The sequence below is a fragment of the Solanum stenotomum genome, chromosome 2 (assembly GCF_019186545.1).
Source record: "Solanum stenotomum isolate F172 chromosome 2, ASM1918654v1, whole genome shotgun sequence".
Lineage (NCBI taxonomy): Eukaryota > Viridiplantae > Streptophyta > Magnoliopsida > Solanales > Solanaceae > Solanum > Solanum stenotomum.
The window spans coordinates 6,194,042-6,206,589 of record NC_064283.1 but is presented as its reverse complement, the minus strand read 5'-3'; the positions used below and the strand labels follow the sequence as shown (position 1 = coordinate 6,206,589).

Genomic DNA, 12,548 nt, shown 5'->3' with positions numbered 1-12,548 from the left:
AACTGAATGTTGTGTTTTTTCAACTACATCCTAGTATTCAAGAGTTTCTTATTATTAATTGTGCTTAATTTTTAGGTAACGTATATATGATAAATAAAGGTAATTTAATAAATTATAACATTTTTAAAGAAAGAGCGTGAAATGCGTTAAAAATATAACACTTATTTATTTTCTCAATAATAATAATTCTAGAAATGATAGTTTCCTTTTCGAAAATTTGCCCTTACTTTTAAGACAAATTCCAAATTTATGTAGTCCAAGACTGTAGGTGATAAATGACAAATGATTCCCCATAAATAAAACATTACTATAGTCTATAAATCTATAATTATTCTTCTTCCTATATATATCCTCCACTTTATTCATTTTATCAAGGTCCCTCCCTTTTACATTACTACCCTCCAAACTCCTCTCTTCTTTTTCTTCCAACAAAACTCCATAGAAAGAAAAAAATGGAGTATTACAATGAGAATGGCTTCTTAGAAGAATTATTATCTCTAAGAAGTGAGTCATGGGATACTACAAATGTAGTCCCTATGGAAATGTGTCATGATTTTTACAACAATGTCCTCAACTATGATAATATTCCACTTCCTTGTTCTACTACTTCTAATTCCTTTGAAGGGTATTCATGTAATTTGCCATTTGACCAACAAAGTTTGATAAATTGTGGTACTTCATTTTATAGTCCACTTTGTGATGAATTGTCTCCACCATCTTCATTTCCTTCTCAAGAAGATTTTTCATCAATTTTGGATGATGAAATGGGGAACTATAGTTTCCAAAATTTGGAAATGGGGAATAATAATTGTAATAATGTTGTTATTCCTTGTAAATTGGAGGAAAATCAAGTGTGTGAAGGTGCAGGAGGAAGTGGTGGTGGAGCTTCAAGTTTTAATATTGGTTTGTGTCCAGAAATTAGAAAGTCAAAATCAAAGAAAATAGATGGTCAACCTTCAAAAAATTTAATGGCTGAGAGAAGAAGAAGGAAAAGGCTTAATGATAGACTCTCTATGCTTAGATCAGTTGTTCCAAAGATTAGCAAGGTAATTAACTTAATTAGACCTTCCTTTATCATTTATTTATTTTTTGAGAATTTTTACCCAAATAGCCAGTCAGATTCACTGTGTAGGTTTTGCTCAGATTATACACAGTTTATACATATATTATATATCGATTAATTATTTTTTATTTAAGAAATTGGATGGGTAAAGGGTAGCCTTGAAGTAACTCGTAAAGTTGTTGTCCTATGACTAGGATGCCTGGTCACACGTTCAAGCCTTAAAAATAGTCTATTGTAGAAACGTAAGATAAGACTGCGTACAATAGACCCTTATGGTCGAATTTAAACCTTGCGCATAGTGAAAATTTTAGTGCACCAAACTGCCCTTTTTAAATAATTGGATGGGTGACTATTTAGGTAATTCATCTTCTATCTGGTCACTTATAAAGCTTTTAAGGGAAATTTTTTAATGATGTGCAGTAGTAATTAGTAACATGATAAAAATAGAGAAATTTTAGTAACTTTTACGTGATAAAGGTTGATTTTTTTAACTTTTAATCCCTTTCTCCATTTTCTTCTTTCACTGCCCCCATTAAAATAAAATAAAAAAGTAAACTTGATAAAAATAGCAATTATATTGAATTGTTATACCAAATTAAACTAGGTTAATTATGCAATGCGTTTTTTTTTTGTACTATCCATGTATGTAACTTTTTTTTCTTTTTGTAATTATAATTTTTCTGATGTTAATTTACTTGTTTACCCTTGATAGATGGACAGAACTTCAATACTTGGGGATACTATAGACTACATGAAGGAGCTACTAGAGAAAATCAATAATTTGCAAGAAGAAATGGAACTTGGACCAAATCAACTAAGCTTGATGAGCATTTTCAAAGATGTAAAACCAAATGAAATGCTTGTGAGAAATTCACCTAAGGTGAGTTACAACAACAATATTTATTTATTACCTAAAAAAGCCCAACAATCAAAGGTGGACTATATGAATTTTCATTATCAGTATCAGTATCAATATCAGTATCACTATCAATATCACTCTATTTAAATCCATCTCGATTTAATTTTTTAATATGTTTTTTTTGGCAGTTTGATGTGGAAAGGAGGAGTGTTGATACAAAAGTTGAGATATGTTGTGCAGGGAAGCCTGGTCTATTGCTATCAACAGTGACCACACTAGAGGCTTTAGGCCTAGAGATTCAACAGTGTGTAATTAGCTCATTTAGTGATTTTGCAATGCAAGCTTCTTGTTCTGAGGTACAAAATTCAATACACCTTTAAAAAAATTATGTGAAAGTCAATCATGTAATGAACTGGAAGGCCATTTTTGGAAGTGTTCGTGAAAATTACCAAAAATGACCTTTGGGTCATTACAGATCAGGGGCGTAGCTACCATACTAGATACTAGTTCTAACGAATTTTGTTTAGATCATGTATTTGTATTGGACAACTTATTAAATACGTACGTGTAAATATATTATTATGAGTTGAGTAACTAAAACGAGTTATGAGTTGGATGACAAGTTCGGAATTCAAATTAATGTGATGTTATTTGACTAAAGTCTTTTTTTTTTTAAATGATTGTGATAGGAAATGGAGCAGAGTGGAGTTGTGAGTTCAGAAGACATAAAGCAAGCATTGTTCAGAAATGCTGGATATGGAGGGAGGTGTCTGTAAGCCATGTGGACTAAATCTAGAAGAAGAAAAGAGGGGAAAAGTTCCTTTAATTCTTTTTGGTTTTCTATTCGGTGTCGAAGCCTGATTGAAGTCCTAACTAAATTCGGATTGCTCACTGCGGGACACATTCGGTGGTGACATCCTCAAAAGGATTTTTCCCCATACCCAAAAGTCGAACTCAAGACCTGTAATTAAAGGTGAAACAATGATGGCACTACGACCCATGTTGATTTTAAAATTATTATTATTGGTTACTTGGTAGATTCTTTGAATTTGTGTATTTTGACAAGTTAGGATCTTTTTTCTCATCAAAGTGAGAGGTTGTAGTAGATTGTTGTGATTTTTCTCATCCAAAAAAATGACTTATATTAATGCCAAAGAAAATTACTAGTAATTTTAGCCCAAAAAATTGTACTTAAATTATGAAATCCACTTCAATATATGTTTGTTAGTAGAGTATATATGGATCCATCCTTGTGATACCGGTTCGTCTAAATACATTATTTTAAAGCGAGATATGAATAAATAATTGATATGAATATATTCCTATAACTTAGAAGAATAACTGGGAAATTCTAAAATCTTAAAAATTGAACTCATAAATTTTAAATCCGTTTATGTTGAGTATAGCCATAGGTAGACTTGCATTTATGGTACATGTATTATATATTGATCGAACCCATGTTAACCTCGAAAAAAAATAAAAAAAATAAAATAATATATATATATAACACTGTATACTCTCTTGATGATAAGGGCATCTTTATTTTATTCATGGAGACGTTCTTTGTTAGTTTTGTGAGGGGAAAAAAACAAATTATTTGAGAAATTCCAGCTAAAGAGAAATAAAAATTCCATAAAATGACAACAAAAAGACGTGGACAAATGAGTTCAAGAGGAACTTTATGCCTTAAATAAACTCCAACCACACTTCTTTTTGATAAGATAAATTAAAGCAACGATAATCGGACAAAATATGTAGAGGCCGCACCAATATTTTAACCTGCTTTAAGGGGGATAAGCGTAATATTATAAATTATAAGGAAATTATAAGCGTAATATTGCTAATAAAAATATGAAATGTAAACATAATATCATTTATCAAGAAGAATTTTTTTGAAATGACCGTTTTATTTTATGATAATAATAAAGTGGTTACAATAATAGTTTGTTGTAAGGAATTATAAGAATGGAATGTTAGAGCATGTGCAAGTTTCTAAGAAATAAAGTAGTGATAGTAACATTATTTTTTGGATGTTAATGAGCAATGATGGTGTTTATTGAAGGACCATGTCCTACATATTTTGAGACACTATTCTAATTTTTGGGGGTAAAAGACAATAAGTTATAAGAATATGATGCCCCATTTAGCTAAGTATTTATATTGGGATGAGGTACAAAATTTGAAATTAATCGTCTGTGCGAGTTTTTACCTTTGATGCTAAATTAAGATTGAGTCAAGCTTCTATACAGATTGTCGCACCCCACCCTAGGTTTGGCGGACAAGTACCGTATGAACACATGCTTTACAAGTGACTTATGACGAGAAAGTGAACTATTATGCATATAAATTTGCTACTAAGAAGCTAAATATACAACACATGTCGACTAGCTGAACTAATACAGGTGGCAGGTAAAACTATGAATACAGATGATAGTTTTAAAATGTCTACAAAGCCTCTACTAGAATCCATGACTATACAACTATCAAAATACGCATAGTAAAGACTCGGCAAAGCCCCGAATCAAGCTTCTATGGGGGAGACCTACTAGTTGAGTACATATACCTACATCATGGAATGCAGCGTCCCCAATAAGGGAGGTCAGTACGAAATAAAGCACTGAATATGTAAGGCATAATACAACCATATGTAAAATGAGAGCTCAAGTGAAACCAAATACAAATAGGTAAGGATTAGAGATCACCTTTGCTTATACTTTTGGAATCGTGTATGTTACATTGTTTTCTTTACTTTTCTGTGCGTTCTAATCTTTATAAGGCATATGATACAAATGAACAGCTGATCAGTGGTAGAAGAGGATGACCCATGCTAGGCATTTAACCACTAGGATGCTGTCCTCATAATTCAACCAATTGGGATCGGCCCATGCTAGGCTTTCACCCCTGAGCTGCCACTCTTCTATAAAAATTGGGATCGTCCCATGCTAGGCTTTCGCCCCTGAGCTGCCACCCTTCCATACCAATTGGGATCGATCCATGCTAGGCATTTGCCCTTGGGCTGCCACCCATCATTATACAAACTGCTTCACTTAGATTCTTTAATCTTTGAGATTGTTGTTTTGATATTCATAACTCTTTTGAGATTATTCTTTTGATGATCATAACTCTTTTGGGATTGTTGTTTTGGTGGTGATAATTATTGTTGAGACTTGAAATTATGAACCACTAATAGAAGAAATGTGAATATGGACTTACAATAATAACAATGACATGGGATACAGATGTGACACCAACGTAATACTTAGGAGCTTATCTGACCCAGTAAGCATTTTGACATCTCAAGTTGAAGCACATATCAAGTGAAGACATTTAACATTCAGCCAAGAGATTTGAACTCCATACGGTAGCCAAATACTCACTAACTAATATCAAATACAAGGTACACATGAAAGTGGAACCAAGGGAGAACGTGGGCAGATTCAACTCAAGGACGGATACATATTCCAAGTAAGTACATATAAAATGTACAATAGATCAAGTAGGGATCTTGTGAGGTAACATACTAGTCTAACACAATGGGAGTAATAACCAAAAAGGGAACATATGAACATGTGACAAGATGACATATATGATGGAATAGACAATTGAAGCAAATTGGCTTGATATGGCCAGATTGTATATCCAACATATAAACATATGTACTATGTGTAATCTAGGATCACTTTGATTTATATAAGGGGAATACATGCCAAGGGTACTTTGACGATGAAACACGTTTAAACCTTGCATGCTAATACTTGGTAGAATAAGCACACACATTTAGTAATAAACTCATATTAGAGTACTCACTTTAATGCTCTAGGTAGTAAGAACTGTAACTATGGATCAGTCACTACCAAGGACACTTAGAAAACTTACTTTTTGTAATACAAGTATTGGATTCATGCCAAAGAAATAGGAAATCGAATATCCTTACATACCTTGCTGCATAACTTTGGATATTACAATGAGTTAACCGTCTTTCTTTTAGATTATTTATCTACAATGGAGTAAATAATAAAACTAGCATTAGTATCTGATAAACAAGTATGGGCTACTTGATCAGATCAAAACAGTAATTGGCAGTAAATCAGTAATTGATCTCATCAAGGGTGTTCTTCCCACCTATTCTCCTCTAAATTTTTTTCATATACTATACAACCTTCTTAAATGGTTCTCCTAAACTCCTCGGGGTTCATAACGTTTGGAAAATAATATACAAAGGTGTAAGATTCCGTATTTTTTCTCTAATAGAGCATAATATATGTGGCGTAGTATGGCATGGTTATATGAGGTGTATATGACTTTGTATCGTACATTGGAGATTAAGATTGTAAGTAGGTGGCAATATCAAGGAACTAAACTAAAGTTTTAGGTCAAAGGGACCCCTCAAACAAAGGTTCATGATAAAAGAAATGGATGGGGTAGAACTTCGCCCGTTTGAAAGGTTTAACTTGTCTCATACCTTGTGGATAAGCCTATGAGTGTAAAACTTGTTAAGAATAGTGTGTTATGAGGTATTATAATAGGATAAGGGTCGTATGTTAAGTTTGGAAGTCAATAAAAAATTAGTGAAACTAAAGTCGGCAAAAGTTATCGAAGTTTCTCTAATAATATTTTCTTAAGTTTGGGTCAAATGTCTTGGATGTTTTCTCCCATTATACAAAGAGTTAGAAGACCTATCACACATTAAATCGAAGGCCTATGAGTCTAGTTTGTAACGCATAAATCCCGTATCCAACCGACATCGGAGTAAAAAGTTATGAGGGTTTTACTACGGACTGTCGGGGCAGAATCCAAGTCGGATCCGGGTCGAGTAAAAAATGTGGTATGTCGGCTTACTCAACGTTTTAAGCCATGAAAACATTTCATTTTACTTCCAAACCAGAAAAAAAGCTTAAGAGAGGGTTCCTATGGAGTACTTGCATGATGAAGGTCAGTTTTTAACGATTTCTACCATTAAAGATTCCACCCGTGCCTAGAAACGTGATATCTACACGTGACAATCGTTTTTCCCTTCTATTAACTGCGTTTGGAACAAGTTTTTGAAGATATAAATTTGTAGTTATTGGTGTTTCTTCAAGGTTACACTTGGTTAACTAAGGTAATCATCTCGAGACTCTTTTATGATTGTTTTTATGAAGTTCTACGGACATTTCGTCAAGTTGAGGCCATTTGGCAAATCTGCTGATTTAAGAACAATTATGAATTGTTTATAAGTGTGTATCAACTGTGTATATATAGTGTTTGCGAAGTTTAGAACGTAAGGAACAACTTTCGTGAAGAAGCTATGATCATTGGAGCGTTCAGTGAAAAGGTACGTTAAGGCGAAGCTACGTCCCTCATTTTAGCCCCACTCCTTGGAAATTCCTAAAACGCCGAATGTGATATTTTGCTAATTCTCTTGCTAGAAAGACCTTCAGTGAAAGGCATTGGGATCTCAGTTGAATTATTTTCATGATTCTGTTATTTTGATATTTCACTCTTTAAAATAAATAGAGTGTTCGACATTTACACGTCATTTTATCAGTTTCCTTGATTATATGTCTGCACGTATGAATTCGTATTATTCCTTGGGTGATGTGAATTAAAATGTCACGCGAGACCCTTACTACTTCTGACCAGCCCTCTTTTTCCACTAAGGTTATTATTAAAGAAAAACTTTAAAGTAGCTCACGACCTTCAAAACTCTCAGATATAATTTAAATATAAACTATTAGGACACTTGGTTTTTGAAATATTTATTTTATAAATTATCTAGGAACCAAGTTAGGAACTAAGTAAGTAACCTTAAACTTGTTATGAATATCAACAAGGTTAGGTTATCCTTCTAAATTTCAAGTTAACTTTTCAAGCTTATTTGGAAGAACATATCAAGTTTCATGAGATTGTTATATGCTATACGAAATTTACTATGGAGTTATGAGAACAAGACTACAAACGGGCCAAGATTAGCAACATGACAACAGTAACTCATAGGTGTTAAAAATCCATGACATGACATGTTATGCATTTTACTCCCAAGCTATAATTGGGAGGTATGGAGCCTATTGCCTATATTTATACGTATGAGACACAGATGGCCACAAGTTAGCGAATATGATGTCGGTTCGCTATCGAAAAATACCACAATTGCTACCATTTGGTTGGGTATGTCATGCATTTGCATCTCTCTCTCTCTCTCTATATATATATATATATTCACGACATACGATTATACGAGCATACTATGCATATTTAAGTAATAGGGGGCTAAAGGTCAACCATGGAGATTATTTGGGTTTCAGGTTCAGGTGGTATCTCTATTACCCTTTTACAGTAAATGTTTATGATTTTACTTTTCGCTTTACATACCAATACATTTTTATTCGTACTGACGTCCCTTTGTGTGGGGACGCTGCTTTTTGTTTTGTGCGAACAGGTACAGGCAGGGACTCTAATCAACCCACACGCTAAGATTCAGGTTCAGTTGTGAGTTGGTAAACTGCATCTTATCCTGGGATATCAGAGGATGTTTACTTTTGTTGTACAGTTTGGATATAGTCGGGGTCATGTCCCGACAATGCTTATATCACTCATAGAGGCTATTGTGGACACAACATTCTGGGTTTTCTTTTTGTATGTTTCAACCTCCGGCCAATAGTCTTGGCATGTATATGTAGGTGTGTGTGTAAGTAGGTATGTTTTCGGTTGTGGCCTCGTCGGCTAGATAGTACATCTTTATTTTTTTTGGTTTGTCAACCATTGTTTGTATGGTTATTCTCTTTCAGGTCATGACCTCTGGGTCCAGGCTTCACTTTTTAGAGGTTGTGCTGCCCAATCTTTTTGCCTCACAAGTTTGGTTTAGCTAGTATGTTTCAGTGGGTAGCTTGATGTATTAGGGTATCAAGTGTCAGTTACCCCCCTATTTCGGGGCGTGACAAAAGGGATGGCAGGAAGTAAGCTCATGATACATTCAATTAAGTGGTGTATCACTACACTTTCAATGTTCTATCCAATAACCAGTTCCCATGACTTCTCTGCACATATCAAGCCACACTTCCTTATTTTACGATACACAAAACGGTCCCTAAGCATCACAATGTGGAAATAGCAACATGAACATATGGCTTCCGATCAACATCTTATCAGTTCCAACTAATATTACATTTAAGATGCTCAAAACGAGCTCACAATCAAAATTTAAGGGGACTCTACTCCATGGCTTTCCTAACCAGCACATCATTCCTCCAAGCTCACACCATATAGAGACAACACTCTTTATTTCATTAACATATAAAAACTTTCACAAACAATGCAAAGAACAAGAGAGGGATGAAAAATTCCATAGTTTACCTTGTTGGGCAGAAACCTCACTTGCTAAGACTTGGATTCTTCAAGGTTTAGGATGTCCTCTCCTCCTTAACTTGATGTTAAATCAGATTATTCACTTGAATTCCTTAAGATGGGATATGTTCTACTAACTTGTACTTTAAAAAAAAAAGGTTTGCTTCAAATTTTAATGGTGAAGTTATAGACCAGAACTCTTGGAACTTTTATGGCTTTTCTTAGGAGCAAATTTCTGGAGAATAAGTGATGAAGGAGATGTGATAAGCTTGAGTGCTTTAGACGTCCCTTTTGAGCGTTTTCACCTAATAAATTGGAGAAATAATATGGTCATTTACTTTTAATCAAGCAGGTGCATCACCTCCTTAATTTCTGCCACAAGTTTTTAAGTAAGTGGATCACCTACTTGCCCTTTTCACTTAAAAAGGCAGTCCACTAATTCTAAGTAGGTGCATCACCTACTTGCCATTTTCACTTAGAATGCAGTCCACTAATTCTAAGTAGGTGTATCACCTACTTGTCACCTACTAGCATAGTTTATAGTCAAGCAAGCACCTCACTTATTTTACACCATTTTCCCACTCTTAGTTTGTTTACAAGACCGTAACATTAATAGTCACTTTACCACTTTGACTCTTACATCAAATACCACCTTTTACTATCTCACTTTAAATCTATTCTATTGTCACTAGTCGCATAGGAATTTGAGTCCATAACTATACCACAAGGCAACGTAGAATACGGGGTGTTACACATATAATGGACATAGAATAAGGGCTAACAAAATGTTTGATGCATGGGAAAAAGTTGGATGTTTTGAATAAGGGAAAAGGGTCTGAAATATATTCAAACTTTGACCAAAATTGTTGATACGGTATCAAACTTTGGAAAGGACCTTTTACCCCCTGCACTATTTAATAGTGTATTTTAAAGGTATATATGTGCCCACGTGAACATAAAAAATAATGCATAATTATAAATAGTAATGTGTCCACGTGGGCACATATATACCTTTAAAATACACTATTAAATAGTTCAGGGGGTAAAAAATCACTAGTAAATAATTCTTAGGACAGGTGGAGTATTTTTCAGACCAAACTTCAAAATCGTATTTTGTTATTTTGGGCCTAAACCCACTTATTTGCTATTGCTTGTTAGTTCTTAGGACAGGTGGAGGAATTGGTCATAAGGCCCAAAAGAAAGATATCTATTTTATATTAGACTAGGACAGGTACAGATGACGTGAAGGCCCAAAAAAAGTGTTGGCCCAGGCGGACAAAAAATCAGACTTGGGCCCAAGTTTCTCTTCTTAAATATGCCTAGATCTCTTGCCTCGTGCAGATTTATTGTTTCATACATGTCCACTTGTCGTTAATTGATGTTAATCTTAAGGCTCTAAAAATTCAACTCCCCCAAAAGAAAGCCGTTTTAAGCTAGCGTTTGGCCATAGATTTCCAAATATATTTGGCAAATATTATTTGGGTGAAGATTTGGGTGAAATTTCACCATGTGTTTGGCCATAGTATTTGGGAAATATATTTCAATTTTTTAAGAAATATGACTTATGCCCATAAGTTTTTAAAACTATCAAAACTAATCATAAATTTGTATTACATAGCAAAATTGAAATGTCGCGTAACAAGATTCATGACTTCCGCAACAAATCAAAAAGCATCATTACAGTAAATAGTCGCATCGTTAAAAAAGACTAATACAAATCATGATAATGAAAATACAACTAATATGAATTTGAAAATGTATGCTCTTTATAATAGAAAATTTTGAAAATTTGAAAATGTATGCTCTTTATAATAGAAAAATTTATTAATTGAGTTAGTTAGCAGGTGGAGATTTGATTGAGTTGGTTGGTGATAATAAATAAAGGGTTTTTGTAAAAGATAAAAGTTTGGTGTTAAATTTGAATTTTTAAAACTTTCCAAATAATGAGATTTGGCCCAAATACTAGAAAAAACTAGTATTTGGGATTTGGGTTATTTGCCAAAAAAATTTGCCAAATAATGAGAAAGTGTATGGACAAACAATATTTGCCAAATTTTTTCCCAAGTTTTACTTGAGAAATCTATGGCCAAACGGGCCCTTAAGTTGAAATTAAACAAACCCATTTTTAAATTGACCTTTGGAATATTTATTATATTTCACTTAAGTAAATGCCCTTATAATACTTCCCTTTCCCTTAAAAAATAATTTCAAGTTTCAAACTGTTTATTTTTGTAACTTAGTCATGTATGCTCTTATTTTAAAATCGTTTAGTCAAATAGTTAATTACCGGATAACCGCTTGTTAGCGGGCATTTCGGGTGCTTTCAAACCCTTCCCGAAATACTAATATGAACCCCGAACCCCTTAATTATTCTTCATTAGATTTTTTGTTTTTAATCTTTTGAAAAAATCAGTTTTCTTAATTTTCCTTTAAAAATTAAGTGGCGACTCTAAAACCAGTCTAATTAATATTTTTAAATAAAACAATGAATCCCTGTTTTTCTCTAATAACTTCCATACCAAGAAAGTAATTAATGTCGCTTAAATCTTTTACTCTGAATTCTAAATTTAAGAAAGACTTAATATCTCCTATCTCAGCAACATCATTTCATGTTAGCAAAATGTCGTCAACATAAATATCTAGGATAGAGACAAGATCTCCTGAGGTCTTGGAGAACAAAGAATAATCATTTAAAGATGTTGTGTATCCCTTATAGGCAAGAGCATCTGCAAGCCTAGAATACCATTGACGGGAAGCCTGTTTTAAATCATATAGCGATTTTTTGAGTCAACAAACCTGTTTAGATGAAGTTGGAATGAGACCAAGGAGAAATTTCATGAAAACTTCTTCTTTCAAAAATCCATGTAAAAAAGCATTATTCACATCTAATTGTGAAACTGTCCAATTTTTCTTAACTGCTACTGCCAAGAGGCATCTGATTGTTGTCGTTTTGACAACAGGAGAAAAAGTCTCATTATAGTCAATCTCTTCCCTTTGAATGTTCCCCCTCAGCACAAATCGAGCTTTAAATCTCTCTATTGATCCATGTGTAAGAAGTTTATCTTATATACCCACTTACAAAGTAAAACTCTCTTTCCCTTAGGCAAATTTTCAATATCCCAAGTGTTATTTAATTGCAAAGCTGCAATCTCTGCATCCATTGCAACTTTCCACTTTGGGTGCCCTGTAGCTTGAGAATAACTGGTAGGCTCAGAGTAAGAGTTGAGAGAATGAAAAAATTGTTGGCTAAGCATAGATAAGGCATTGAAGGAAAAACTAGAAGTGGGAGGAGGGAAAGCAAAA

General features: G+C 33.7%; 1 protein-coding gene across 1 annotated transcript; it reads left to right on the top strand.

Moving 5' to 3' along the window:
* The first annotated feature begins 360 nt into the window (after window positions 1-360).
* On the top strand, window positions 361-3,092 carry LOC125856988 (transcription factor bHLH93-like). The gene is made up of 4 exons (XM_049536650.1): window positions 361-1,046; window positions 1,776-1,943; window positions 2,111-2,278; window positions 2,612-3,092. The coding sequence occupies exons 1-4, from the start codon at window positions 453-455 to the stop codon at window positions 2,696-2,698; spliced, it is 1,017 nt and encodes a 338-aa protein (XP_049392607.1). The 5' UTR covers window positions 361-452; the 3' UTR covers window positions 2,699-3,092.
* Window positions 3,093-12,548: the final 9,456 nt, after the last annotated feature.